This window comes from Gloeophyllum trabeum (genome assembly GCF_000344685.1).
Source record: "Gloeophyllum trabeum ATCC 11539 unplaced genomic scaffold GLOTRscaffold_00010, whole genome shotgun sequence".
NCBI classification, from domain to species: Eukaryota; Fungi; Basidiomycota; class Agaricomycetes; order Gloeophyllales; family Gloeophyllaceae; genus Gloeophyllum; species Gloeophyllum trabeum.
This window is the reverse complement of record NW_006920419.1, coordinates 910,876-938,874: the sequence shown is the minus strand read 5'-3', so window position 1 is coordinate 938,874 and position 27,999 is coordinate 910,876. Positions and strand designations below refer to the sequence as shown.

Below are 27,999 nucleotides of genomic sequence, written 5' to 3'. Positions count from 1 at the left end.
TGCCTCTGGTTGTACGTCTTGTAGCCATCGCTGACCCATTTCCTGAGAACCTCTCGCCGACGATGACGATAGAAGGCGGCAGCACATCGACCTGGCATGCAATTCGACCGTGGATGCCGCCGTCGCTGACGCTGACCACTCGCGAGATCACCTCGGTCTCAGCCACCTTTGTCCTCTCGACATGCGACTGGAACTCGCAGATCAAGTCGCTCAGCGAGACGTTCCTGGTATCTTCCAAGTCTGCCGAAGACGAGGATGGGAGCGATGAGGAAGAGAACAGGGCGCCGATTGCGGAGACGCTGTCGAAGGGCTTGTCAGTGAAGGTAAATAGCTCGCCCTGGCAGCGGGTCCTCATCCGGGTGGACGAGCGGGCGGATGAGGCGGTAGTTATTGTCTATGGGTTGCTACCAGGAAGAGGGTATGAGATTGAACTAGGGGTGATACACGATGTGCCGGGTGCGGGGCTGGAGGGACTCGGGGAGGAAGTGCATACGCATGAAGAACGCGTACGGAGAGATGTGGTGACGGAAGGCACTGAACGTGAGTCTTCACCCCACGAATGCGCTTCTTGTTATAGATGCACTCGTAAAGCTACCCAGGCTGAACCTATGAGGATAGATATCCATGCGGACGGGACGGACGACACCCAGTCCAGTTCCGACTTCTTCTCTCCATCCGACCCTCCATCGCCCTCGTCGTCTCTGAATAGCGTATCCCCGCCCCCTCGTCCAACGATTACGATTGAGCAGTACACGAATACGCTCCTCGCCCGGCTGACGGCCCTCAACAACGAACGAAGCGAGCTTATAGCCACCCTCAAAGCAACGAGGAAGGAGAGCCAGAAGGCCGACTCCACCCTGCGGTCCGAGATTGATATCCTCAAGCGCTCTTCGGAACGCTTCGTCAAGGAGGAAGCGCGGGCGAAGCAAAAATTGCTTGCGCTACAAGAGGCCGAGAAAAGAAGCCGCTCAGCAACCGAGGAGATCGAGGAACAGGCTAAGGAGGTGCAGTCTGATTTGCCTGAGCTGGAGGCTGAGAGAACAAACAAGGAGAAGGAGTTTGAGCGGGTCAAGGCTGAGGCGGACAAGGTGCGGGCTCGGCGCGAGGAAGTGGAAGCTGATGCGAGGAAGAGAGACGAAGGGTTAAAGGCAGAGTTAGGAAGGGAGGAGGCGCGCTTGGAGAAGCTGGGGGCAAGGAGGGAGAGGCTAGAGGGCGGTGTCGCAGAGCTCGAGGACAAGCTAGAGGAGGTGAGGAGGGAGATCGACCGCGTTGAGAGGGAGGAGTACCCACTGGATGAGGATGTCGAGCAGTCGGATCCTGCCGTGGGTGAGCGGGGTAATAGCGCGGGGCACGAGAGCAATATCGCACCTGGCCAGCCTACGCAGCTGCAGAAGAAACGGCATCCGCACTTCCTACATCCGCGGAACAATTTCTTCGGCGGGAGAGGGTATCAGCACCACAGCGCTGGTCCAATACAGAGGCCACATCAACAGTCGACATCCCCATTCCATAATCACTTTCACCACCACCACCACCAGAATCATTCTCCCTTTGGGGGCGGGTACCATCATAACAGGAATGGGGTGCCGACTGGCCCCAAGGGGCCAACGCGGATTTCAGGGAACGCCGCTGGATCCTCCTCCTCAGGCTCCTCGGGCTCGTCGCCGCACATACCCTCGGCAGCGGCCAGTTTGTCGACCGGCGGAGCTACCGCACCGATCACCATCCTATCCAGCCGCGCCCCGCCGTTCGAGCCATCGTCCGGCCGGTATGCCAATCGGTCCTCCACGTTCCCTGCTCCCTCTGCCTCTGATGCCTCCCGCGGTCATAACCAAACGCAGTCTCTGTCACAGTTCACGAGCAGTACCTCGGAGCTGAATCCTGCCAGTGCTCCGTTCACGCCGAGGATGGCGCACCTGGCACGAGCGGCAAATGCTGCTGATCCTGCCGCGCAGCGGGGTGGCAATAGCTCGGTAGTTGGCTGTATGCATGAGCTGGATAGATAGACTCTAGGGATATCGTTCTTACAGCAGCTTCATGCCGTAATCAAACATTATAATTTATGTAACAATGTACTTGTTCACCTACAGATAGTACGTTCGGCACATGATGCGTCAAGCGGCAAGCTCGATCGTGATTGGATGGGGAATATCCGGGAGTAGTAGCCCTAACCCCACGCCGCCATTCCATGTCCTCCAACGACGACTACGACGCGCTGCCTGCATCCCTTAGACGCAAAATCGACGATGCTTTTGACGCGTTCGTCGATGAAGATAAGCCAGAAGACGGTTATGCTGAGCCTGCTCATTATCCCTCTGGCGACACCATGCAGGCAGGCGGATTTATTCTTGAAGACGAGCCCGGTGGCTTCATTCCGCCTGGCACAAACGATGCAGGCGGATTCATCCTTGACGAGCCAGGTGGGTTTGTCATAGACGAACCCGAACAATCAGCAGGAGGGTTTGTGGCGGAGAAACTCTCAGCACCGGCTGCTTCATCGTCCAGACCGAGGAAGCGGGCAAAGAAGCACTCGCATATCCCTCTGTCCCTGGTACCGCAAGCTCTGGCGATCTTGGACTTGCCTGACGATGATGAAGTCCTTCAGGTCTTTAGGAACGCTGCGTCTGGTTGGATAGCACCCCCTGGTAGTGCTGGGGACCCGCCTAGAGGGCGGGGGGAGGAGATGGTTAACCGCGAGGACTGGAGGGCGGTATGCGCTGCGCTGCTCGGCGGTGTAGGGGAGGGAGATGAGGCTGTGATGGACGTTGATAAAGGGGAAGGTGTACTGGAGGGAGGTGAGGAAGAAGAGGGCGACAGTGACTTGACGCCGTACAGCGAGGAAGAAGACGAGGGGGATAATGAGTCGGATGAAGATTTTTCCCCAACCAAGACCTCCAAAACCAAGACGGGACGTGGACAGAGACCCGTAGGACATTCCAGCTCCCCTTCGCGCACGGTCACACCTACCAAGCGGAAGAGAGCACCGTCGCCTTCTGACCTTACCGCTCGGCAGAAGCAAGCGGTGTTGGTCACGTTCTCCCTGTTCTTTGATGATGTTCGTGATATTGAGCAGCGCAGGATTGGGGTGAAGGATATCCAGAGGGCTGCTAGGGATTTGAAGGAAAAGATTGGTCTTGACGAAGTGCGTGATTCACTGACACTTGCATACTGAATCCGAGGCATCGTGTAACTCACTTGAACATAGATCCAGGATATGCTACAGGAGTTCTCTCCCTCTCCTGATTACACCATTGGCTTGGAGGAGTTCGGGAGGATCATGATCGAGGCAGGTCTCGTCTGAAGGTTGGTGCACATTCCAAGAGTGGATGCATGGACTCCTTTCGTAGTATCTCATATTTGATTGGCGGTCTGGTGAATTTTGACATTACCCCGTTCAGCTAGTTTGCCTATATTACTCGCGGCTGGGGAGATTGTATCGTCATGCGTGTCCTGATAATCTGACGCGCTACCCCAATATCACCCGGATAAGTTGTTGATTTCTCCACTCCACAGATACATTTCAGGGCCGAATCCTTGATATTGTCAAGCCGATAATGTGTGCACTCGTCAAGCTCGCCTGACGTCTGATACCCGTTGTAAAACCCTTCTCATTCGCAGGTCCGTCACCGCCACGACCCGGCTCAGTCGCGCCTGCCAGTTCGACAGGACAATTTGAATTCTGAAGACGTTCGGCTGCCCGGTGTTGGAAAGCACTGGAACCTCACCGAGAAATGTGATTTTTATTACGGGAGGGGGGATATTGAAGCCAAATTAGGCAATACCTTTGCCAAGTATGGAGGTAATTAGAAGTGAAATGGTCCACGATCGAAAAACCTACTTCCCCGTGGACAGGGTACCTATATAAAACATGCGTCCACCCCCGAAGGTACTCTGTCTTCCTCCTGTCCCCAATCTGCCTCGTGCTCGCCGTTGTGCTCTACACAACAAGTGCTACTCGACGCTGCAAGGACTTCGGGAATGAAGTTCCTTCATAACGTCAGTTGGGAACATACTATGGGATGAATTCAATTTCATTCGCGCCTCAGTATCCTGCATTTTCCACTTCCACCAGCGGACACAGCTCATGTCACTTGCACCCCGCGTCCGCAATGAACTACAATGTCCAGTAGACTATGTCTATCCGAATATTACAATCCGGGTGAGCTCCATCGCCAATCCGTGCCAATATGAGCGCCTGACAGTATTGCTCGTCAATGCATGGCTCAAGGGCGACAACTTAAGACGGCCCGGGGGTGGCTGTGTTTCCCCGCGATTTCCCCGCATTCGGTATGGCGAGCACATCTGCTGTTACATAACGAGAGTCGTATACATAGGAGGCCGCCGTCCCTGGCCGTCCTCACCACCGACGATGAGCTGCAGACGTGCTAGCAGACTCTTCTCAAAGGCTCTTGGGCAAAGGAACGTCTTGGTACATGACCGCGGGCTGCTAACCCTGTCATCCGTGGAAGGATCGACGCAACCCCCTCTGGTCCAGGATACCCTCCCGGCGTACTTTGCAAAGGAAATCGTCGGCAAGCACAGGGAGCGCCCCGCTCTTATATCGAGACATGAGAACCCCAGACCGTTTGGGGGACCTCTATCGCGGAACCTGGGGCGCACGGACTGTCTTGCATGGGACTACGACGAGTTCTCGAGGCATGTGGATGCGGTTGCCCGGGGTTTACTGAGCATGGGGGTGAAGAAGGGGGACAGGGTAGCGGTTATTATGGGGAATAGCAGGTGAGCTACGAAGGCGGTATGGGGTGGTGAACGTGCTTAGGTTTGACAGTGCGTACGCATCCCTGCAGTGGGCGTGTGCGAGCATAGGTGCGATTCTCGTGACAATCAACCCTGCATACCGCGTCTCGGAGCTGGTCTGTACGCTCGTGCATCCTATTAGAGATTATTCATTTCAAGATTCCTCGCGTAGATCAACACGTTGAAGGTTGTTGGCGTCAGCCATCTCCTGCTCGTCCCATGCATCCGGACGTCCTCATATCTCAACATGCTCGCGGACGAACTTCCCGCCCTCGCCAACTCACCACCAAGCAGCATCCAGGAGGAGTCTCTCCCGGAGCTGCGCAATCTCGTTGTGGTCGATAATACACACGACCCGGTGCATTTTCAGAAACATATGGACACGATGAAGTGCACCACGGATTTTCGCGAGATATTAGTCTGGCGGGAAGACAGTAAAGAACAGAAGATACTGAAGGAGATTGGGAAGACACTGCACAAAGATGAGGTTATTAATCTGCAGTTCACGAGGTATGCAGTGGAATGCGCATTGGTGTTACAGAGGCGATAATATAGAAAATCAGTGGAACGACGGGATTACCCAAGGCTGTCTCGGTGCGTATAGTGCTCCCCATCTTCAGGATATCAGTATGACAGCGGAGATTCTAGCTGACGCATCACAACCTGCTGAACAATGGCCTTTCGATAGGTCGCTGCATGGACATAAATGAGACAGATATCCTGTGTAAGGTCCCCATTCAGGCCCCGTGTCTGTCGGCTCACTTTACCTGGGGGCAGGCAACGTCCCGCCGCTCTTCCACTGCTTTGATGAGTACACCTTCTCCCCCTCCCCTCGGACATAAACGGCTGACATCAACGACGATAAACACGGCTCGTCCTAGGCAACCTCGCGTTCTGGACGCACGGCGCGTGCATCGTCTACCCGTCTGAGATATTCAATCCGCAGCGCATCGTCGACACCGTGGCGGAGGAGCGCTGCACGGCGCTGCATGGGGTGCCGACACACTTCATCGGCGTCCTCTCCGAGCTGAAGTGGAGGGAGGAGAAGGGGGAGAAGCCAGATATGAGTCAGCTAAGGTGAGTCTTCTGCTAGAGAAAGTTATAACAGTGGGTGAGTGTGCGGATAGGACAGGGATAGCGGCGGGCTCACCGATTCCGATTGAGCTGATGCGGACGTTGGTGGAGAAGATGAATCTAAGGGATTTGACTATCGCGTACGGGATGAGTGAGTCGTTTACTCTCTTCTCCGACCTATATCTAGACGGTAACGTAACCGTGTAGCGGAGACCAGGTAAGGTGCTCGTTTCTCTTTTTGTGATGTGATTTACATGCAAGGCCAGCCCGGTGTCTTTCCAGACCACCACAAAGGATCCACTCATCAAGCGTGTCGAGACGGTGGGCAAGGTGCAGCCACATGTAAAGGCCAAGATCATAAACCCGGAGGGGGAAGTCGTCCCCGTTAACACTCCGGGGGAGATTTTCATTGCGGGCTACCTCGTGCAGAAAGGGTAGGTGTTGTTCACCGTAAGTACGAGTCGAACTGATTCGAGCGGGATGCGCATAGGTACTGGGGAGACGAGGAGCAGACCAAAATTGTGATGAAGAGACACCCCGGGGATGATGAGACGCTGTGGATGCACACGGGTGACGAGGGTATCATGGACGAGGAGGGGTACCTGAGAAGTGAATACTTTCCCTACCATGCACTACCGCTACGCTGACAGCTGGGTCAGTCGTTGGTAGGATCAAGGTACGCAGAACACCTGTTATCTCCTCGGATACAGAGGCTCACCGGCGTGCGGCACCAGGACATCATCATCCGCGGGGGCGAGAACCTCTTCCCGGTGCAGATCGAGAACGTATTGCACGCACACCCGGGCGTGCGAGAGGCAGCGGCGGTAGCGGTGCCCGACACGCGGTATGGGGAGGTTGTCGGCGCGTGGATAGTCAGGCAGCCGGACGCCCCAGCGGTGTCGAGGGAGGAGATACGGAAGTGGGTGAGCGTGAGGATGAATCCCCAGGTGCGCATGCTAGCAGGCGGTGGGTACGGATTTGGTTGCTGATGGGTGTACGAATAGAATGCGCCCGCGTGGGTGTGGTTCGTGGCCGAGGATGACGTCCCGGCGCAGGAGCTGCCTAAGACTGCCAGTGGGAAGGTGCAGAAACATGTACTGCGGGGATGGAGTAAGGAGCTTGCACAGAAGGGTGTAGGGCGGACTCAGGTGCTATAGCGAGGCCATTATTAAATACAGGGAAAGCAAATAATCCACATTGTTGAAACTAACTTGCTTGGTAGGGATCAGGAGATATGTCATATTCCCCATGTTAGTGAGCGCAGTCAAAACTTCCGTTGTTTCTCCGTCCTTTTCATCGGCAATTTCAGTCACAAAAAGCCGCCCAAGATATTGCCCTTCGTACGCTCTCTTCACTGTAGTGTAAACACATCATCCATAGATTGTGGCATTTGTGGCAGCTGTTATCCGACAAGGGTCGGGCCAGCTCTCGATACACCGCGACGTTGCCGAGACGCTTCGCAGGAATACCAAATTGAATCGCTTAGTCAGCGGTTTTTACCGGTGCCCGTCCTGGTGGAGTGTACAAAATAGCCTGACCGTCGACCGTTGCGCAGGACCGCCTCCCACTCAGGACTCGGATTATAACCCGCGGTTTTGCTGCAAGTCCTTTCTTTCCGAACCGCCATGTCCGTCTCCAAGAGGGTGCGCATCTACACCGCCGCAGATGTCGCGGAGCACGCGAGCGCGTCGACGTGCTGGGTCTCGTACAAGGGCAAAGTGTACGACGTGACGGGGTTCCTGCCGGACCACCCGGGAGGAGACGATTTTATATTAAAGTATGCGGGGAAGGATGTCGCGGAAGTTATGAAGAACCCGGAGGAGCATGAGCATTCGGACTCGGCGTATGAAATGCTGGAGGAGTATTTGATCGGACGGCTTGGGACGGGCGAGGCGGTTGTGAGCGACGGTGAGGGCTTTATTCGGTGGGCTGCCGCGGCGGTACTGAGAAGTTTTAGATTGGGAGGCTACGGATGACTTCCATCCTGAAGACACGGACTCTGCGCGGGACTTTGAGAAGAACCAGTTCCTCGACCTCCGACAGCCCCTGTTGAAGCAGGTCTGGTATGCGACATGGAGGTGAGCTGAATTCGGTTCCATTGACTGTCGGTCTGCTCATGAGGATGCAAGTAAACACTACTATCTCCAGCAAGTCCACCAGCCTCGACATCTGCCTTATTCTGCTCGCCTCTTCGGTCCAGACTTCCTCGAGGTAAGCAGGACCGTGCTGTAAGTTTGTCACATGCTGAAGGTATCCCCAGGTCTTCACCAAGACCGAGTGGTATGTCGTGCCCATGATCTGGCTGCCCATCGCCATCAACCTATTCCTCCGCTCCCTCCTCCAATTCTCCGGCCCCCTCCCCAACTTCGTCAACGACCCTTTCATTCCTCTGTCGGCTCTGTCTGCTGTCCCAACATCGGCGTTCGTCAAGACATCTTTATCGTTCTTCCTGGGCAACTTTGTGTGGACCCTCCTTGAATACGGCATGCACCGGTTCCTGTTCCATATCGACGAGCTCCTGCCGGACCGGCCGGTGTTCATGACTCTGCATTTCTTGCTCCACGGGATACATCACTATCTGCCGATGGACAGGTACGTCAGGCCTCATCGGGATTAGGGTATCTGCTCATGTCGTATGGTAGACTGCGGCTCGTCATGCCTCCCCTCCTGTTCACAGCTCTCTCGTACCCATTCACGAGACTGGCCTATCTCCTGTTCCCAGCTGCCATGGCTAACGGGACGATTGCTGGTGCCTTCACGTTCTGTGAGTACTCATGGTTAACCCGTGTATGACTTCCCGTACTGAGCAACGGATAGACGTGCTGTACGACTGCATGCACTGGGCACTGCACCATACGAGACTCCCGGCGTACATGAAGGAGATGAAGAAGTACCACCTTGCACACCATTACAAGAACTTCGAGCTTGGGTTCGGTGTTACCAGTGCGTTACTCCTTTCTCCGGCACCGTGGCCGCATAACTTACTGGTCTATTGCAGGTAAGATATGGGACTACGTGTTCAACACTGTCCTCCCCGTGTAATATCGTGAATGTATTGGCTGGTTCTCGGGAAAGGCATCGTGGCTCCGAGTATATGGCTAGACCTCGTTTAGTGGACTGTAGAGATTATTATGTTCTTTCGTTAATTTCGCTCTGCGAGTTTCCTGCCACTTGGATTTTAGGGTTAGCGTTGTGCGAACCGGAATTTATTCGTTGTTTGCCTGCTCCTCTTCATGACTTTCGTGAGACGACAGAAGAGTACGCGCCCGCCCAACGTCCCCACAGTTGCCCCAAAACTTACAGCGGCTGTGGCTGAGAAGACCTCGATCACTTGATGGGTGTACCGACCTTAAGCTTGTAACCTGCCGTCCACTGCTATCCTGCTCCTTGTCTGCTTTCCGCATTTTGTGGTACGGCCAAGACGTCTACAAACGCTCCGTGTCCATCTCGCACGAAGAGCCGTACTGCCAACGATCCAGTAGCGACCAGTGTCAGTGAACACTGTCGCACGCCCGCATAGTGTCCTGGTTCTTCTGAACTCACTGATGGGGAGACTCAAGCTCGAGATAGATGAAGCGACTCTGCTGAGGCAGTACAAGATATCTACTTTGGAACCCCAGTAAGCTATCCTGTCCAGTGTCGAAGTACGTGATACGATAGACGCGGTCGAAGGAAATGGGAAGAAGTGGACCATGACCTGGGCGACTCGCTCGCCGGTGCCCTCACGAGTCCCACTGGAGAGGGCGAGGGGGACCCGCTAGGTTTGGGCGCCATCATAGAGTACGTAGCAGTGGTACGCTGTCCTGTATGCTACTTTGGTTTAATGCGAGCCTTAGTGTGAAGAATATGGATATGGAATCGCGTCAGTTGCAAATGTGACCCTGGGCATACGTTCGGAAGACATTGACATGCACTTTGGTTTGACTGACTAGGTGCTGCCGTGTCCATATCCTCGAAGTCGTTCGACCCGAAGGCATTCCTAGCGACTGTGCATCCCAATGCCACCTACCAGGACCTCGCGTCCGGGATATCTCACCTCAGGTCCTCGATCGATGCGCGCTCTCAAGCCATAAGGGTGCTTGTAGAGGAGAACTTTGACAGATTTGTTGCTGTCAAGGCGTCCACAGATGGTGAGCACCTACCCCCACGTGAAGCCGTACATCGATCACTTATTTACGCTTGTGATAGCTGTATATGCGGAGATGCGCGAAGGACTCTTGTCGGACAAGGCAGAGTTCGCATCTAAGCCCATTCGTGATCAGTTGAAACGTACCGCGGACTACTTTCTCTTCATAGATTCTGCTCTAATCCTGCTACTCAGAGGCTGCCGTGAAGGCGGACCAAGTGTTCCTCCCAGTCCTCGAGAACGCGTCCAAAGCCCAGAAGTTGCGCACAACTCTCGGAGTGTTCGAGCGCTCCAAGTTCTTCTTCAATCTTCCTGGTGCATTAGCAGAGTCCATTGAAGCGGTAGGAATCACAGCCCTCTTCTCTCCTGAAATCCTAATCCTCTTGCTTTGTCGTCCCCTTAGGGCAAGTACGAGGCGGCACTGAGGGACTACAACAAAGGCAAGTTTCTGCTGGAGTCGCGGCCGGGCCAATTGCTCCCAGTAGGCTCTAGCAAAGACGCCCAGGCCGAACAGCAGCAGAAGCGGATCCTCGAGAAAGTCTGGAACACAGTGGAGAAGGCGATGGGTGAGATGAGGAGCATGCTCCTTGCCAAGCTCAAGGAGCCCAGCCGGCCTGTGGAAGAACAGGAGAAGACCATTGAGCGCGTCCATAAATTCTATTCAATGTCATATACAAGCTTATATCTGGCGTGGACTGGTACAGGATCTTGCTTGAGTTGAATACTCAAGACGACCCTGTGTGGGCATACTTGGATAGTCAGCACAAGCACACATTACACCAGATGAACGAAACGTACAAGGCTGGCGTCGCCGGCATAGAAGGTAGAGGCTCGTTCTCTTATGTGCCGCAAATTTGTGCCAATAATACATTGCAGATATGCGTGGGCGGACGCCGTTAACGCCCAACGACGCTACCAAAGGTCTAGCGGCACAACTCCAGGCTTGTGTCACCGCGCTGGACTCGAAGCAGCCAGACACGGTCATTTGTAAGTCGCCCCGTTTGTTTTTGGATATGGCAGTGACAACTGCCGCAACAACTAAGCACAATCCGGTGGACACGAGGAGTGGCAAGGCATCGTGGACCTGATTAAGAGCGTCTCGGAGGTCATGCTATCAGCTCTCCCTAATTTTTGGAGGATATCCAAGGGTTATATGGATGGCAAGTTCAAGAAGGTACGACTGCTGCTGACCCTCGCACATGTGTGCGCTTCTGACCCTGTGAAGACGTCAGGCTCTAGACGAAGTGCATCCCAATGTCGCACTATGGCTTTAGACATCATCAAACTCTACATCTCTCTCCTGTCTGAATTCTTCACGCTATCGGATTTGGTCATCATGAAGTCCGCGGGGAACGACAACGCCGCTACTCCACGCCTGATCCCAAAGAACTCCAACTCTATGACAACCGCTCATTATCTGCTGCGTATCCTGGGTGAGGCACAGGACACGGTAACGGAGCTCAACTCGATGGAGATCTCTAGTGAAGGCACTTCGGGCCTCAAGAGCTTGATGGAAAGTACGAGATGGAGGTTTGAGGATCTCCTCATTCAAGCATGGTTACGAGGTAAGTGCCTTTTCCTCTCCCGGCTCATTCGTTTGCTGAAGCGTCCGCCGTAAGACGCCAACGTATTCTATTATCTGGAGTCCTGGGTCGCGAGTACGGTCGAGCCGCATACCACGACTTACCTCTCTCGCATACAACAGTACCAGAGGCACATCGTCACAGCTGCTTTCAAGGTCGCTGGTGGTGTCGACCTCCCGTCAAGCTTGAGTGTCTCGAAGACGATCAAACAATACCCAATACCGGTGGAGTTCACCAACAGGATCACAAGGGCGTTCTTGGACTCCCTCTACGCATTCCTCGACGGACTCGTGCACCTAGCCTCTGATGAGTCACCTGACATGGCAAGTGACAAACCGCCTGCTCCGGAAGTAGGAGCAGCATCCGCTGTCAATCCCTTAGAATTGCTGGACTTGACTAATACCGTGAGTGGAACGCTTTCAGGTTCTTCGGAGCTGTAGCTGATCGGCTGCCCAGGACAACCGTTTGTTGTTGGTTGTGTCAAACTTTGGTCACCTTCAACGTGTCATCATCCCGGCCATGATCTCCGAGCTCGAGACTGCTTTTTCAATCTCTATGGAACAAGATAAACAGGTACTTTGACATGTGGGTTCTCAACTGTGAATGTGTTCACTCACGATTACCTAGACGCTAATGACTGTGGTCCAAGAACTCGACAAGACTCTGTTTGATAGCTATATCAGCCCGAAGGCCGCAGTAGTGAAGGGCATGATCCGCAACGGCATTCTCGACAGTGACATTGATTGGTACGAGACGCCTCAACCCACAGGTAAGATCAAATAAATCATCCTGTGATTGGCCCACCTCACACTCCTTGTTAGAAATACGACCATACATGTTTGAGACGTTGATGTATCTCGTGGGAGTTCACAACCAGGTTAACACGGCAGCTGCCCCACTCTTGGATCGTACTCTGAAATCATTAGTTGAACATGTTGCCGAGGAAGCATTACGTTGCTTCCGGCAGGTCAAGAAGTTCGGTATGGGTGGTATGCTGAGGGTACGTCTGCCCTACCTGATACACATATGCCATAGCCTAAAGTCGCGCTTAGGCAACCCTCGAAATCGAATTCCTGCACCAGACCGTCAACCGCTACGTCACGCCGACCGCTGAGAAGACCCTCTCAGACTTGTATCATAAAATATCGCAAGCGTACTCCCGCCGTCCCGGAGACGAGGATCTGCAGACGCACCTGGACGGCGTCAAGAAGACGCTGGCAGACACTCGGAGGGCTACTGGGATCGAATTCCTTTGCTTTAGGCAAAACAAGGAAAGGAATACCAAAGACGGGAAGGATGGGAAGGACAAAGCCAGAGACAGAACGAGAAGTCGGGCCACGAAAGACGGCCGATAGCGTCGGTTGTCGTACCCGTTTCGCCCAGGCTCCTCTCCATATGCTAGATTGTGCATGTATTATACGGCAGGAGATATGCGGCAATGTGTAATTTATACAATGCAAGAGGGTCTACCGTCCGTCAAGCGTGAATATCAGTCGTGGCAATGAAGGCCACTTTGGAGTAATGACTTGGCCGACCGGGAGACTCATAAGAAAAGGTCAACTAAAATCGTGATAATGCCCAGCACTACGACAAGATTTGTAAGTGGAAATGCAAGCGAGCACGCAGTGGCCCATCAGAACTCACCAATCTCCACCCCGATGAGAGCAATGACGATCTGTTCGAGCCTCTCGGAGTGCCGACTAGAGACAGACTCCTTCAACAGTTGAAGCATGTCTTGGAGGACCTATAGGCGAGTCACGCATGATGAGTGGAGATCGGATTTCGTATGGAAGGGTCGGCGCGTACCTCGACACGGGTATTCAATAGATTAATTCGCTGCGGTATCTCAAGGTAACTACGAGCGGCATCGTACAGCGGCTGCAAGTCAGGGTAAGTCTGCACAACGTCGTCCGTATATTAGTAGACTGTTCAATGCTTTCTCACGAGGAAACGTACCCAAAACACTTCCTGCATGAGGGATCAGCGATCGGTTTTCAGTGTGTGGGAAGGCAAGATCTACTCACCGGAGAATCCAAGACGGATCCGACAGAGTTGATGTTTGTCCGTAACAGGAACAGTTCACCCATCTTGCGCATAATCTCTGCATAAGGTGCAGTAATGAGCGCCAGAGGTCATGACCATTGGACGATCTTACCTTTATGCGGCATGCCAATCTTGCCCGTCTCGCCCATGATCTCAGGGATGTCCTTGGTCTCCTCTATAGTGGCTGATATAAGGGATTCGAACTATCATCAATATTCCGTCAGCCAATCAGGGCGATACATCTTCCCTCGGACCAGAAGAACTGTCACTTACCAGAGATATTTTGACGGACTGCGATAGTGCATGCGACAGTGAGAGTTTTGTCCTGAAGACTGAGAGTCAGCGATGACTTTCACAAAAGAGGGTCTTACTCACATGTAGCTAGAGCCTTTCCGAAGCGTGATAACGTCATTATATATCCTAAAAAAATGAAGAATTAGTCGGTGTGTTAAGGCATAGGGAGACAGAACAGAAACATACCGACTGTAGTTCGCGTAATAATAATTAAGATCCTCCATCTCGATGTCGTCGGGCGCTAAGCAGGTATTGTAAGCAGGACACAGAGCTGTTTGGTTCGAACGCATTTACCTAGTTTCTCGACTTCGAATCGTTTTCTACATTTGCGAAGAAATTGAATTCCAAGCAACCCTTCCTAGTCGAATTCTGGGACTCACATTGATGACAAGAACCGTTTCTCCTGCGCCTCTGACATTCCCCATATCACGACAGTCCCATACTCGAATATGAATATCTCCGCTTCGGTGGGTGGCTCGAACCATTTACTCGAGCGCTTCCGCTTCTGCTTGATTGTATGCATAGTCACATCCCCGTCCTCCCCATTGGCGCCAAGATTTGGATTAGCGAGCTCCGGCACGCCTAGAAGGTCGCCCTCTGCTGCAGTCTGAGAACGAGGGTGGTTGGGATTTTGTGTGGAGGATGGTAGCTCGTATGCGTATGGAGTGTATATCACTTCGTCTATCAAGCGGGCATTCGTATGGTACGATTCGCGGCGTGCGTTGAAGAACTTGAGTAAGTCGGGCAGCCGGTAGGAGCTGGACCGCGCGTTCAGTGTTCAGAATGCAGATCACTATATCAGAAGAGCATATACCCACCTGCATGTAGCATACGCAGTCACTCTAGGTAGTGCCTTGGCTTTCTTCTTGGTAAGGCGCAGAGCATCGCGGCGTGCCGTCCCTTCTGGTATGAGGGCAATCTGGTTGTACGTCTGCGACGCTTTTCAGATCGCCCATTCCCCAGATGAATCAGGCAAGCCCATACCTCGACATCCTCAGGCTCCGCCTCCTCCAATTCTCCTTCGTCCTCCTCATCCGCCTCCTCATCGCTCTCCTCCACCGTCTCTACACTGGGCTTCGGCACTCCAGTCCGCGGGCTAGGAATTTCAAGGCGCACTTCCTTTTTTGCAGAGGAAGGTGCCGGCGCATCTACTGCGGGGACCTCTTCAGGAAGGACCTTTAGCTTCCCAGCGACTTTGGTGGAACGATTGGCGCCTCTCGGTTTGCTCGGTTCCTGCGCCACTGTCGTCGGTGAAGGGAGGGACTTGGGTAGCAGCGGTTGGGTCTCTATGGGCGCCATGTCGTACGTTGCTGAAGCGCTGGGTGTGCTGTCCCAGACAAGAGTGAGAGGTGCACGTCGGGCAAGTGTGGACGCGGCGACGCGACTAACGGTGAAGTCGCGGTGGTGTGACGTCTGTGGCAATCGTCGGCTTCCGAACGCCGACGTCGACCTCCGCAGTTGCACGGCGTCGCTCACGACGTCGCGTGTCTTCCCAAGCCTCACTTGCTAAGCTACATCTATGCATGGCTCGACCATTACGACGCTCCAGACTGTTCAATAATCTATGCTTGCCTACACTTGCTTGATAGTATACACTCGTGCGCTCAAATGGAGTCTGAAATGTTGACCGTGGCCGGCTCCTATGCTGGAAGCCGTCGTCTTCAGCCGGCATTTGGCTCTGCTTTAGCCTGTCCGTAAATTGGTTCGAGTGGCCGTCTCATATATGGTCTGCTACAACCTGCGACCCGATCGCGTAGAGCTTCCTGAAACTGTGCTCCGAAGCAGTTCACTATGTGTCTACCGTTTATCTTACATAGTCGTATAGGGTGTGCTGGAACTTCATGCATCTTGGTCACTTCTCCGAGTCGACAGCCTGGTTGCTTAGACTCGCTTCCCCGGCGAACTCTCGGTGCTCTAAGTTTGAGGTCGGCGAGCCATAATTAAAGCACGGCATGTCCGCAGTTTCCTAGAGTCACCTGCTTTCCTTGGGTCTGACGGGTGCATCTTATTGACGCCCGATCGATACGCAAGGCAAAAGAAGGCGAAATGCTATGGAGCTGAATTCAGTGGGAGCAGCTCGACTCGTGTTTACCGTATAAGGGGAGTATGAGGTTCTGCTTGTCTTATCGCTTTCTTTCCACCATCCACGTCTAACTCTCATGAGTATACCGGAGAAGAAGGCATTTTTTCAAGCCATCCTTGAAAGAGGATGCCCCGAGCTCCAACGATTGGGCGAGCTCCGCGCTTTGGTGAGCAAAGACCGCTGGATGCCGTCCTTTCGTTGGGCTAACCCACGTAACCGAAGGGTTGGCAGGAGGACAAGCTTGATCGCGCATTTGTCAAGCAGCACTCCGTTGCCGATAATGCTGATCGCAAACTCCAGCAGTATTGGTTTCATAACATGAAGAAAATAATGCGGGAGATCGACAACCATACTGGTTGCATACCCTTTCGCCGTTTGGACTTCTTAGACCTAGGGTGAGGGTATCGTCATCTGGTCTTTACCGGCATGCCGACAACGGTCCTATCCGCCAAACAGCTGCTGCCCTGGAGGGTTCAGCTCATATATCCTCACCAAGAATCGCAAAGCCAGAGGCATTGGCGTTTCTCTTCCTGTGGAAGAAGGCGGACACGAATCCATGCTCGAGAACGAGTTCCAACCGCGCTTTGATCTCTACTTCGCCGATATTACTTCATTCCAGCTCGGCCCATCCACTATCGATCACGAGCGTTTCTGGAGCTTGCCCACGCCGATCAGCTCTGGTCGGTTCGATCTCGTCATAGTGGACGGTCATCAGCTGCGCACGCAGGTATCAGAGTACGCGGCGCCATGGGATATCGACCGTCTGCTGATATCCCAGATTATCATCGCGCTGCAGACCGTCCGGCCGGGCGGTACCATCATCATCAAGTTGACCCATCCAGAGAGCATCATGACGGCCAAGGTCCTATTCCTCTTGGAGAGTCTGTCGAAAAGGCTGTCGACCTACAAGCCGCGTACGATGCACACGAAGAGAGGGAGTTTCTATGCAGTAGCACGAGGACTGGGCAAGGGTGCGCAGGGTGCACTCTTGCCCCAGATGCTGCAGGCCCTCCGTAGAGTGTGGGTGGAGATCACATCCGGCGGCGATGAAGGGAAGGGAAGGTTCCTTCTTTGGGAAGATCTCGACTTCGCAATTACTATAGACGACCTCGAAGGAACGTACCTCTACTGGTTGATAGATCTCGGTCGGGACGTCTGGAAGGTCCAAGGACACGCGCTGAAGAAATGGTTCGACAAGATGGGGATATTATAGTGCTCGGATCTCTTGAATACATGATACGATCTACTATCCGCGCGTTCTAAGTAATATGCACAGGGGATGTGCAAACGGTATTTCCTCATCACGCACCATATCTCTCCGGGCTCGCTATAATTGTGTGCCTCAGCTGGATTCTAGCCCCATTCCTCGTGTTCACGACGAGATCACAGGTGCTCTCGAAGCATGCAAATGAACTTTGGAACGCGTCATGTTAACGGCCATAGATATACATGATAGTGGGGCGAGGTTCGATAAGGTTAAGATCCGTTCGGACTTCGCTATTCAAGGAGGGTCAACAAATGCTATTGCCCGCTCCACGTTACCCATCCGCTTCCACTGAGCATGAGCATCGAGGGTAACAAAGCATTGGTCCAAGCCATCCTCCAGAAAGGCTGTCCTGAACTCCAGCGACTGCGCGAACTTCAGACTTTAGTAAGTGTTAACTGTGCGATGGTGGTTCGTACGTCTGTTAACCTTTATGCTTGTAGGGGTGGCAAGACGAGGGTCTCGACGAAGATTACGCGCGGCAGCGCAAGGTAGCCGACGACGCAGCCCCTGAATTCAATTTAGCTTGTTTTCTTGGTATGAAGAAGGTTATGAAGGAGATCGACGCTCATGTCTCCTGGATGATCCCGCGCAAACGACAGTTCCACTTTCTTGACCTAGGGTATGGCTAGCATCCGCCGCTTACCCTTCTCATACTGACACATGGTAAGCAGGTGCTGCCCTGGAGGATTCAGCTCATATACCCTTGCCAAAAATCGGATGGCTACAGGGGTCGGCATTTCGCTCCCTGTCGAACAAGGAGGTCACGCCTTCCTGCTCGAGGACCGCTTCAGCTCCCGCTATGATATGTACTTCGGGGACCTCACCTCCTACCAACTTGGGCCGTCCACGATCGACCATCCGCGTCTCTCTGAATTACCCGCGGCGACCAAGACAAGTCGATTTGATCTTGTATTCCTAGGCGGCAACAGACTGCGAACACAGATATCAGAGTATAATGCGCCCTGGGATGTAGATTGCCTCCTGGTATCCCAGCTGGTGATCGCCCTGCAAGCGGTCACAATCGGCGGAACTTTGATGTTCAAATTAACCCACCCAGACCGGCTCGTTACTGCGAAGATCCTCTATCTTCTGGACATGCTTGCAGAACGTCTTGTGGCGTACAAGCCGCGATCGATGCACCAGAGGAAGGGGAGCTTCTATGCGGTAGCCCTCGGCGTGGGTCGTGGAGTAGAGAGTGACCGCTTGCCGGAAGTGTTGCACGCTTTAAAGGAACTTTGGGTAGAGATGACTTTCGGAGGGGAAGAGGGGAAGGGTAGATTTCTGCTGTGGGGAGACCTTGATTTCGCTGTCACTACGGAAGAGCTACACCGAGCATACCTCGACCGATTGATAGAGCTCGGAAGGGGTGTATGGGACGCCCAAGCGCAGGCCCTGCATGCCTGGTTTAAGAAGAAGGGGGTAATGTGTTAACTTCATCGCTTCTACGCATCGTATGCTCCGCTTTTTTGCGTGCATGATATGCACAGGAGAGGCGAGCCCTGTTCTCGTACCCTGTTTTCTTACCAATTACTTTCTCGCCAAAATTATGCCGCAGCTGGAATCTAGTCCCTGCCTCATGTTACCTCGAAAGATGCGCAGATGCGTCTCATTGATGCAGTTTAATGAAAGCTTGTATCCAATAAGGTTTAGGTCAGACGCCCATCTCGTCTCGTGTCATACATATAACATGTGCACTAGCAGTCCCTAATTTTCTCACTCACCCGTGTACGCCGTCGTGAACATGAGCAAGACAGACCACGAAACGCTGGCGGAAGCTATCATCGCCAGAGGCTGTCCCCAGCTTCAGCGACTACGAGAGCTTCGAGCTACAGTAAATATATATATATTTATATTCACCTCCGACGCATACTAAACCACCTTCTTCAAGGGATGGAAAGATCCGAAGCTTGACTGCGACTTTGCCGTTCAACGGACCGTGGCCGACAATGCAGACACAGAACTCAGCTTCTATTGGTTCAACCGGATGAAAGCGATAATGCAGGAGATCGACCTCTGGACACATTGCGTATCCCTTCGCCCTTTGGACTTCTTAGACCTAGGGTAAGTATCTCACCCTCCCCGTCCTAATATTATATATTTATAATCTTTCTGTACATCTGAATAGCTGCTGCCCAGGAGGGTTTAGCTCCTACATCCTAGCCACGAACCGCAACGCCAGAGGTGTCGGAGTATCACTACCTGTTGAAGATGGGGGACACGAATATACACTCGAGCATGCTCACCGACCTCGTTTTGATATCTACTTCGCCGACGTTACATCCTACCAGCTTGGCCCGACCAATGTTCACCATCAGCGTCTCTATTACCTTCCTTCACAAATCAGCTCCACCCTTTTCGGTCTCGTAATCCTAGATGGACACCAGCTACGTACGCAGATATCGAAGTATAAGGTGCCCTGGGATATCGATCGCCTTCTGGTATCCCAGATGATAATTGCTCTCCAAGTTGTCCGACCCGGGGGAAACGTCGTGATCAAGTTAACTCATCCGGAAAGAATAACCACAGCCAAGATCCTTTACATGTTCGACATTCTTTCGGAAAGACTTTTCACTCACAAGCCACGTACCATGCACCAGAATCGGGGGAGCTTTTACGCCATAGCCAGGGGGGTGGGTAAAGGAGTACGAGCAGCATGGCAGCCACGGATGCTACAGGCGCTTCAAGAACTTTGGCTGGAGATCACCTTTGGGGGAATTGAAGGGAAGGGGAGATTCGTCGAGGGCGCCGATTTCGACTTTGCAATCACCACGGAAGATCTCCACCAGAAGTACCTTGACCGCTTGATATCGCTCGGGCTAGGTGTCTGGAGTGTACAAGCGCGGTCGCTGGAATCGTGGTTCAGGAAGAAGCGTATCCTCTAATGGCGATCCTTTGGGTGTATCGTATGATCCATCCATAATGTATCATAACATGCACCCAGAGTACGCGCATTATTTTTTGCAAGATGGCTACATGCTAAGTACTGGTACCGGTTATTTCGGAGGGAACATAGCTATAGCTGTAGGGATTTTATGATATCTGCATGTCCGTGTACTCGAGCTTTTGAGGAGGCCAGAAAGAATTCGGGCACCAGGATCAAGTTGTAAGTACCGTGTTGGGCCGACCTCTATGGGTCAGCCAATCACTGCGGGCCTGTTACGTAATTAGAAGTATACTCAGACGGGAATGCCGTTACCTTGCTGTAACCTGACGCCGCCGGGCTAAGCAGCGAATATAGGCCCTGACTTGTGTTATGTGGCTTTTGCGCTGTTGAGAGGAGTAAAACAAGAAAGCCTCCAGCACTCGCTATAGGAGACTTTACACGCTTCATATGCTTCTCCCACGCATTTTCTTGCTATCTTCTTTATTATATTCTGGGTGGACTCTGGAGGTCAATAGAGTTCCGAAATCGACCTGTGCTGCGACGACAATGACCCTACAAGGTGGCTCGACGGCGTCTGCAGCAGTGGGCAGCTACCGGTACACGGTCAGGCCACCCCAAGTCGCTTTAGACGTCGAAAACTACCCTGTGGTGCCGGAGCAGCTTCAGCTAGAACAGGTTCACATTTATATCAGACACGGTGCGTGCTGCAACGCGTTCGTTCGCGTTCAGGAGGGTCGGTTGACAACGGGTCACCAGGAGAACGCACGCCAGTAGGGATACGGATGGCGGCACCACCTGCGTCTATACCTGAGCACTGGATGCTATGCAAGACCGCCCGACGTTTCCGGGCGGCCGTGGCTAGTTCGACCATGCCTCCAGCTGCTGTCGGACCTGCCGAAGGACGCTCGGAAGAGGAATTACAGATTAGAAGGATTGTGGAGAGGAGTGACGGCACCAACGCCGAGGGCGAATGGTGAGTGACGCTGGAATAGTTAAAAGACGACAAAAGGGTTTCAACGGGTACCATAGTCTCCTCGGAGAGCTGACTGACATCGGGCGACAGGTAAGTAGCTTGAATAGTGCCTCAGGGCTTCGTTCGTTGACGCTCAGTCGTCCCTAGTCCACCTATAATTTCGGTGCAGCCCTCAGAGACTTATACATTAACAAGTGCGCCGACTTCCGGATGATCAGACGTTCCCTCACATCACATTCAGGTTAGGGTTTCTGCCAGACACTCACCAACCTGGAGGGACTGCATATTTCCGGTGAGTACCACCGCGCATTGCAATTATTGCGGACCATCCAACCGTGCTTGTTCATTTAGTTCAACCAATATGCCTCGGACCATAGAGTCTCTGCAGCAAATCGTCCACGGCCTATACCCCACGTCGAAATGTGCGCCCGGATTCGTTCCCCAAATCCTCGTGCGGTAAGTCCGGGTTAGGCTGATGAGCGTGTCTTCTTCATTGCTCTCCACCGTAGGAATGGGAAGGACGAAAATCTGCTTGGTAACACCTATGCGTGCAAGCGACTGGAAATTCTTCAAGTGGGATTTGCGCAGGCTGCCGCGGCGGCATGGAACCATACCCTTGAACCGCTAGACAATAAGGTCTCGAAATACATCGGAGGCAATCCAATCCGGATAGATGGGAAGCCTAGGGCTTCTGGTATATTAGACACAGTAAATGCTTGAATTGTCATTGCGCTGGGGTAGCCCTCTTATGCTTATTTGTAGATCCGCGCTGCCTCTGCACACGGAATCAAGGTTCCTCCGGAGTTCGAAGAGAAGGGAGTGATGGATATCATTGTATGTGGCATCATGCACGAGTGGTTATTCTCATCCAAAACGCCTCGTGTTGTAGGAGAAAGCTGTTGTACACGAATGGTTCGCAGGTACGCATTCTCCTCTTGCGCAGACTATTCTGCATACTGACGTATCCGCCCATTTTGTGAAGGGTGTGAGAGCGCCCTAATTGTCATTTGCGCATATCCCGGGACTGACCCGTAGAAACGACCCAATTCACGTACACAGATAAAACTGAGGAAGTTCGCCGCCTCGGTATGGGTCGTCTCCTCACCGACCTCACCCGGAAGATGCAAAGCAAGGTTGACAAGGGGCCTGACGATCCGCTGAAGATCCTTGTGCACAGCACGCACGACACGGCGATTGCCGCGCTCTGCCAGTCCCTCGACGTCTTTGATGACAAGTGAGTTTGCTGGGAGCTAAGACGGATGTGGTTTTGACAACAGTACAGGTGGCCGCCGTTCACCGCGTCGATCACCTTCGAGTTATTCAAGAAACAACTCGAGGAAGAGGCTGGGGTTAGGGAACAGCACCAATCGTATCTGCAGACAGTCCTCGGTGGACGCCATTCAAAACATCCTCCTGCCCAGCACTGTGAGCCAGTGCCTTCTATACCGGGTATATGCGCTCACCTCACCTGCCCATTCAGATATCCGAATGCGGTACCAGAATAGGAACATGCTGCTGCCCATCTGTGCGGATGAAGGCAAGCATCTACCCGGTTCTCCCGAGTTCTGTACCCTGGAAGCGTTCACGGAACGCGTCAAGGAGCTCACGCCGGCCGACTGGGAGACCGAGTGCGCAAGGTAACCAGCCCAATGCTCCCCTGGGACACTACGTGGACGTGGGTTCGTGTGTTTCTTGGATACGGCTCGGCATGGATACATTAGCAATGGATTGTAGAGTACACCAGACGGTACTTATTCTTCGACTACATTACACTAATTTAAGGTTGTTTCTCTATGGCAGCGCCTGGCGTGCTACAACTTTGTTTGTGGTTTTCAATTTCACTGTGGCTTATGTAAATTGATGTCGAAGTCTGGCCATCGCTGTGGTTCAAGTCTATGAGCTTTCAGGATTGTTCTTCCCAACCAGAGGAGGGCAGATGCGGCCGTTGAGTCACGAAGTATATCTATCCCCAGATTATGCATTCAATGATGTCTGTTCATCCAGTATCTTACATTCATTTGCGATTACTTCTCTTCATCCCGCTGATGAAATTTACTTGGACGGCTCGCCGGCCTCTCCCTTGTACTCTCCCAGCGCGGCCTCGTAGCACCACTTGGCCCTAAGCATGAACGTCTCCTGCGCCTTCTTGATATCGCCCGAGTGCGCCCACACCTTCATCGCCTCGCCCTGCAGCGCCCGCCCGAAGCTGAAGCTCAGCTTCCACGGCGCGATGCTCGGCTCCTTCTTCTTTAGCTTGTTCATCGCGTCAAGGTACGCGATGGAGTCGGCTTCGCTCAGCCCACCGCTGAGGAACACGACGCCCGGGACGAGCGGCGGAACGGTCTTACTGAGCACATGCAGCGTCGCCTGCGCGACCTCCTCGGGCGTCGCGACCTTGCCGCTCTTGTCCCCGGGGACGACCATGCTCGCTTTTAGGATCATGCCCGCAAAGTCCACCTTGTGCAGCGCGAGCGTGCGGAAGAGGTGCGAGTACGCAGCGATGTGCGCCTCGGCGGAGCGCTCGATCGTGAAGTCGCCGTTGCACAGAACCTCGGGCTCGACGATCGGCACGAGCCCCGCCTCCTGCGAGATGGACGCGTAACGCGCCTGCACGTTCGCGTTATCCTCGATTGCGAGCTGCGAGGGCGTCGTGGCCGTGACGATGTAGGTGGTGCGGAACTTAGCGAAGCGTGCGCCGGCGGCGTAGTATTCCTGCGAGCGTGCGAGGAGGCCGTCGAGCCCCTCCGTTGTGGTTTCTTCTGGCTGGGTACGCGAAAGGGGCTTGGTGCCCTTGTCAGTCTTGATGCCGGGGATGATGCCGCGCTTCTTGATCACGTCTCGCAAGGGCGAGCCCTTATATGAATTTGTTCAGCCCCTTTTGCGTTATACATGACAGTCGGACGAGAGGACTAACCTTGTATTGTGACTCCAACTGAGCGTCGTGCTTCATGAGCGTATCTTCGAAGGTGATGACGCCTCCCAGACTGCATTGCCCATCAGTCTCATGGACACTTACAACAGACAGCGAAAACTCACTATTTCTCCAAGGGACCCTCCGCGGTGAACATCAAGTCTCGCCACTCTCTCCTGTCTGTAGACACCCGTCAGCCCGACCAGCCTTGACCGCGTTTCGCGCCGTCACTCACTGTCATCGTTGTTCTCCTTCCCAACGCTCTCCAACCTCTTCTTGATAGACCCCGTACTCTCATCCGCCGCTAACAGCCCCTTTCCATCTGCCACCAGTGCTTTCGCGGTGGCGTGCTGAAGAAGTGTCACTCAGTCTCCACCCCTGTCTCCAGTAAACCTCGAAGCACTCACCAGTTCATCAGCGTACTTCAAAGCGGGAGTCGGTGTAAACTTTGCGGCGGCCATGTTGAGAGTCAAGTATCAAGTTAAGAGCCCGATCCCGCGACACAGGCCGAATATATACCTCCCTGGAGAGCCCTTTTCCGTGACTGGATGTCAGTTGCTCGTATGTGACGTCAGGGCCAGCTTCGGAGTGGGGAAGTCTCCAAACCTGAGAAACCCATTGGCCGCGGCGGCAGAAAATTGTCACAGACAACGAAAACGGGCTGGAATATTTGGTTTGACGGGACTGAGGAGGACTCCTTGACCGAGCGGGTGAACGACCGTCGCAGTCCCACGGTCGAATCCGACCAATTTACGCCCAATTAAGGCAGTGCACCGCCACCCTGATCCGTTCATGGGTGTTGTGGCAGCGGATCACACGTTGTAATTCATACCGTTCATTCATTTGCAGCGACAAGATGGTTATCCATTCGTATTCGTTCTACATACAGAGCGTACATCCCAACTTGTACTGCCGACTGTCCTGGTATACATACATTTCATTTTGAATTCGACGAGGTGAAAGGAATGGGTGAAAGGAATGGGTATGGAATGCTGGACTCAAGGCTTGATCGCGATCTTGAGTGCCCCGCGGCTGCTCATCTTGTCCAGCGCGCCGTGGTAGTCCTCCAGCTTGAAGATGTCCGTCACCATTCCCTTTGTCTTGATCTTCCCGCTGTCGAGGTACGCGACCGCCCGGGGGAAGCAGTACGCCTGCGAGAACGAGCCAATAATCTGCGAGAGGCACAGTCAGCAGCGGTTCCTGAATATCACAAAAAGAAATCGCGCGTACCCTGATCTCGTCACCGAAGATCTTGCTCGGCGGCCAGTGCACTTGCGCCGCGTTCTCGTACACGCCGTAGATCATCAGCGTCCCACCCCGCCTGACATAATTAATCGCGTCCTGCGCAATCTTTTCCACGCCCGTCGCCTCCACCACGACATCGAACCCATACGGGTAGTCCTTCTTCAGCTTCTCCCACTGCGGGCCCGGATTCTGCCTGTCGAGCTCGACGTACTCGTCTGCAGCGTCCAGGCCCTTCGCAATGTCCATCTTGATCCCCTTGTTCGCGGCGATGACCACTTTCGACGCGCCGTTGAGCTTGAGCAGCTGTGAGAGCATGAGCCCGGTCGGTCCCGCACCGAGCAGAAGCACCTCGATGCCGACGGGAGGCTGCAGCTTGTCCAGCCCGTGGATCGCGCACGCCGCGGGCTCCATTAGCGTCGCCTCCTCGTCGGTCATGTTGTGGATCTTGTAGCATTTCTTCTGGTGACTGCAGAATTATGCCGTCAGACAAACACATATACATGTCATCCGTGATTGACATACTAGACGATGTACTCGGCGAAGCCGCCGTCCTGTGTGACGCCCCGCGCGTGGAAGTCCTCGCACAGGACCGGCTGGCCGCGGCGGCAGTAGAAGCAGTTATCGCACTGAATGGCGATACGATATGATTAGATCTCAGGGGAGAATTCCGGCGATAGCGGGGTACGCACCGAGATACCGACGTCCGCAACTACTCGGTCGCCGATGTCGAACTCTTTGACGTTCTTCCCCTTTTCGACAACTTTCCCAACGGCTTCGTGGCCGGGAATGAGCTGATAATCAGATAGTTGAGCGGGATGCTCGGCGAGATGCAAGGCTACAGAGACGTACGGGGAACTTGGCGATGAACTCGCCGTCGTGAATGTGTGCGTCGGTACCGCATACACCTACACGAAAATGTCAATGCTACTGTATGCGCTCCGAGGCACGGCGATAAGCTGAAGTGGTCACCGCCCATTCCTACGTACCACAGTAGGTAACTAACACGCATACATCAGCCTCTTGTCCACCAAACGCTAACTTTAGCTCAAAGCGCACCTTTCAGCAACACGTCGTCGTCGTTGCACTTTGGAATCGGCACCTCCTTAATCTCAAACTTCCTAGGCTGCAAACGCACGCCGCATACATTCATTCAGCCTCTCGTCCTCCCCGCCTCACCTCTCTCCCCCGTTGAGCTCACCTCGTGGTAGTACAGCGCTTTCATGGTTCCCTCGGGCATGCTGGGCGTCGGTCGATGGGGATGGGAGTTGGAAGAGAGGAAGAAACGGAAGAATTTGAAGAAGGCAGAAATGGGGACTGATCTTTATCGAGCTTTATAGCGTCGCGTGACGTCAGTGAGAGCATCGCCGACAAACAAGCCGGGCTTTCGCCAGGACCCGAGGACCGGAGCCGGTCCGCCGTCAGTGGCTGCTGCGTCGGACATGTCAAGCAGTGGAAGAAACGAGAAAGAAGCGATATTAGCTTTGAGACGAGCTTCGTCGGGGAGGATGGCGAGTGAGAGAAAGTACGGTCATAGTAAGTGTTTTCACAGCTAGCACGTCATCCGACACAAGAAACCCATGCTAGAGCATCGCACTGAGCAGCTGGGGCAGCTGCGGGAATACAATATTTGTTCGAAAAGGCTCTTAATACAAAGCTTCAGAGGCGAAGCAAACAGAGAAACAAGAGATCTCTTGCTCGCGAGTCCTTATATACGCTGACTGCCCGAGGACCCTCGCGGTAACGCGCCGAGGTGCACAATGCACATACCCACTGACTTCATCTGACATACTTGTCCAGAGAAGTTCATGCAGCTTGAGAACCCTCATTATTGGGATGCAACGCGCACCTGGAACGAGGATGGACAAGTTGAGCCGAGAACGCGTAGACTTGGACACTTGGACTGGTACTACTTGTGGTGTTGTGTGATGAACATGAACTTGGGGATCATCATATAGACAGCTATCGCGCAATCCTCCCGCTATCTCCAAGGACGCCGAACTTGATGAGCTGATAAGCCGAACAGCTAGTGGATATCCTGGATCTTTGAAACCTAGGTAAGACCGCTGGGCAATGTTGCATCGGCTATTCCCGAGACGCGCATTCCACGCCACATATGCCCATTTCCGGACATGCTCCTCCTGCCACAGGGATTTCGGCCTTTCTCCTCAGCTTGTGGACGCATTCGCTTGATATTTGGCTTGTTTTTTTGACCAGATTTTAGTCCGATGTGGTGTAGTGGCTACACCTGACCCTCCCAAAGAACAAGGCTTATAAGAGTGGACGATCGAGCAGCGCGTCCACTCTTATAAGACTCGAAACGCGTTTCTCCTAACTCCGGCGGAAGCACCGGGAACACCAGCGGCCCTGTAGGATATAGAGTAGGGAGCCTCCAGGAGACTCCGGCGGTAGCACCGGCCCCAGCGGTGGCATCGCGTCGTGGACCGGTGGACGAAAATAGACAGCTGCCTAAAAGGGATTGATGGCGCCCTCCGCCGTGATGACATCATATTGCCGCCGCGCCCGACGCTGGTCGTCGTTGTTCCCGACGACGTCGGCAATAGGTAGCGTATAGTTCCTCAAATAAAATCGTATAAAATGCAATAAATTCTAGATATAATCTACAGTTTAGACTATGTATGCTGGAGATACATATAAGGTATCCATATGACACAGTCCCTTGGTATCTATGTGTGCCAGGGGTATACATTCTGGAAAAAGGGAAATATTCGATTTAGAGCTAGCCCTGAGAGGAAATAAA

General features: G+C 53.5%; 11 protein-coding genes across 11 annotated transcripts; 8 read left to right on the top strand and 3 right to left on the bottom strand.

Moving 5' to 3' along the window:
- The first annotated feature begins 17 nt into the window (after positions 1-17).
- Positions 18-2,084, top strand: GLOTRDRAFT_111733 (uncharacterized protein). Its single transcript, XM_007869772.1, has 2 exons — positions 18-540; positions 619-2,084. The coding sequence occupies exons 1-2, from the start codon at positions 63-65 to the stop codon at positions 2,004-2,006; spliced, it is 1,866 nt and encodes a 621-aa protein (XP_007867963.1). The 5' UTR covers positions 18-62; the 3' UTR covers positions 2,007-2,084.
- A 104-nt stretch (positions 2,085-2,188) lies between these two features.
- Positions 2,189-3,301, top strand: GLOTRDRAFT_139815 (uncharacterized protein; the record flags this gene model as incomplete). The annotated part of the gene is made up of 2 exons (XM_007869771.1): positions 2,189-3,142; positions 3,206-3,301. The coding sequence occupies 2 exons, from the start codon at positions 2,189-2,191 to the stop codon at positions 3,299-3,301; spliced, it is 1,050 nt and encodes a 349-aa protein (XP_007867962.1).
- A 1,068-nt stretch (positions 3,302-4,369) lies between these two features.
- GLOTRDRAFT_130994 (acetyl-CoA synthetase-like protein) lies at positions 4,370-6,989 on the top strand (the record flags this gene model as incomplete). Its single annotated transcript, XM_007869770.1, has 13 exons — positions 4,370-4,740; positions 4,790-4,874; positions 4,931-5,268; positions 5,322-5,352; positions 5,407-5,569; positions 5,640-5,835; positions 5,886-5,983; positions 6,040-6,049; positions 6,099-6,266; positions 6,323-6,441; positions 6,492-6,508; positions 6,567-6,779; positions 6,837-6,989. 13 exons carry the CDS (start codon positions 4,370-4,372, stop codon positions 6,987-6,989), a joined length of 1,962 nt encoding a protein of 653 aa, XP_007867961.1.
- Positions 6,990-7,371: 382 nt separating this feature from the next.
- GLOTRDRAFT_63286 (fatty acid-2 hydroxylase) lies at positions 7,372-9,081 on the top strand. The gene is made up of 7 exons (XM_007869769.1): positions 7,372-7,740; positions 7,790-7,910; positions 7,962-8,043; positions 8,093-8,424; positions 8,475-8,596; positions 8,650-8,775; positions 8,831-9,081. Exons 1-7 carry the CDS (start codon positions 7,458-7,460, stop codon positions 8,872-8,874), a joined length of 1,110 nt encoding a protein of 369 aa, XP_007867960.1. The 5' UTR covers positions 7,372-7,457; the 3' UTR covers positions 8,875-9,081.
- A 296-nt stretch (positions 9,082-9,377) lies between these two features.
- On the top strand, positions 9,378-12,896 carry GLOTRDRAFT_130992 (uncharacterized protein; the record flags this gene model as incomplete). The annotated part of the gene is made up of 16 exons (XM_007869768.1): positions 9,378-9,451; positions 9,505-9,612; positions 9,669-9,694; positions 9,765-9,962; positions 10,021-10,101; positions 10,154-10,299; positions 10,362-10,604; positions 10,637-10,781; positions 10,835-10,945; positions 11,002-11,132; positions 11,184-11,523; positions 11,578-11,945; positions 11,998-12,114; positions 12,169-12,310; positions 12,363-12,541; positions 12,594-12,896. The coding sequence occupies 16 exons, from the start codon at positions 9,378-9,380 to the stop codon at positions 12,894-12,896; spliced, it is 2,712 nt and encodes a 903-aa protein (XP_007867959.1).
- Positions 11,863-15,177, bottom strand: GLOTRDRAFT_78702 (DUF155-domain-containing protein; the record flags this gene model as incomplete). The annotated part of the gene is made up of 18 exons (XM_007869767.1): positions 11,863-11,945; positions 11,998-12,114; positions 12,169-12,310; positions 12,363-12,541; positions 12,594-13,125; positions 13,186-13,285; positions 13,348-13,437; positions 13,498-13,509; positions 13,566-13,642; positions 13,697-13,787; positions 13,858-13,909; positions 13,960-14,004; positions 14,065-14,119; positions 14,173-14,198; positions 14,259-14,636; positions 14,697-14,809; positions 14,863-14,997; positions 15,040-15,177. 14 exons carry the CDS (start codon positions 15,175-15,177, stop codon positions 13,085-13,087), a joined length of 1,353 nt encoding a protein of 450 aa, XP_007867958.1. The 3' UTR covers positions 11,863-11,945; positions 11,998-12,114; positions 12,169-12,310; positions 12,363-12,541; positions 12,594-13,084.
- Positions 15,178-16,189: 1,012 nt separating this feature from the next.
- Positions 16,190-18,659, top strand: GLOTRDRAFT_45291 (uncharacterized protein; the record flags this gene model as incomplete). The annotated part of the gene is made up of 3 exons (XM_007869542.1): positions 16,190-16,356; positions 16,418-16,932; positions 18,421-18,659. Coding segments are annotated over 3 exons (921 nt in total), but the record flags the coding sequence as incomplete, so codon positions are not given.
- A 310-nt stretch (positions 18,660-18,969) lies between these two features.
- Positions 18,970-20,110, top strand: GLOTRDRAFT_130988 (uncharacterized protein; the record flags this gene model as incomplete). The annotated part of the gene is made up of 3 exons (XM_007869766.1): positions 18,970-19,059; positions 19,117-19,289; positions 19,354-20,110. The coding sequence occupies 3 exons, from the start codon at positions 18,970-18,972 to the stop codon at positions 20,108-20,110; spliced, it is 1,020 nt and encodes a 339-aa protein (XP_007867957.1).
- A 548-nt stretch (positions 20,111-20,658) lies between these two features.
- GLOTRDRAFT_106958 (phosphoglycerate mutase-like protein) lies at positions 20,659-22,726 on the top strand (the record flags this gene model as incomplete). The annotated part of the gene is made up of 12 exons (XM_007869765.1): positions 20,659-20,809; positions 20,869-21,085; positions 21,142-21,175; positions 21,233-21,279; positions 21,327-21,377; positions 21,437-21,541; positions 21,595-21,793; positions 21,848-21,919; positions 21,975-22,005; positions 22,145-22,319; positions 22,368-22,510; positions 22,566-22,726. The coding sequence occupies 12 exons, from the start codon at positions 20,659-20,661 to the stop codon at positions 22,724-22,726; spliced, it is 1,386 nt and encodes a 461-aa protein (XP_007867956.1).
- Positions 22,727-23,137: 411 nt separating this feature from the next.
- On the bottom strand, positions 23,138-24,593 carry GLOTRDRAFT_117013 (aldolase C; the record flags this gene model as incomplete). Its single annotated transcript, XM_007869764.1, has 5 exons — positions 24,404-24,593; positions 24,232-24,346; positions 24,122-24,176; positions 24,000-24,069; positions 23,138-23,938 (listed from the first exon to the last, which is right to left on the bottom strand). The coding sequence occupies exons 1-5, from the start codon at positions 24,455-24,457 to the stop codon at positions 23,138-23,140; spliced, it is 1,095 nt and encodes a 364-aa protein (XP_007867955.1). The 5' UTR covers positions 24,458-24,593.
- A 258-nt stretch (positions 24,594-24,851) lies between these two features.
- On the bottom strand, positions 24,852-26,531 carry GLOTRDRAFT_111731 (GroES-like protein). The gene is made up of 8 exons (XM_007869763.1): positions 26,440-26,531; positions 26,298-26,364; positions 26,228-26,239; positions 26,091-26,146; positions 25,931-26,032; positions 25,764-25,867; positions 25,227-25,707; positions 24,852-25,168 (listed from the first exon to the last, which is right to left on the bottom strand). Exons 1-8 carry the CDS (start codon positions 26,476-26,478, stop codon positions 24,995-24,997), a joined length of 1,035 nt encoding a protein of 344 aa, XP_007867954.1. The 5' UTR covers positions 26,479-26,531; the 3' UTR covers positions 24,852-24,994.
- Between the last annotated feature and the right edge of the window lie 1,468 nt (positions 26,532-27,999).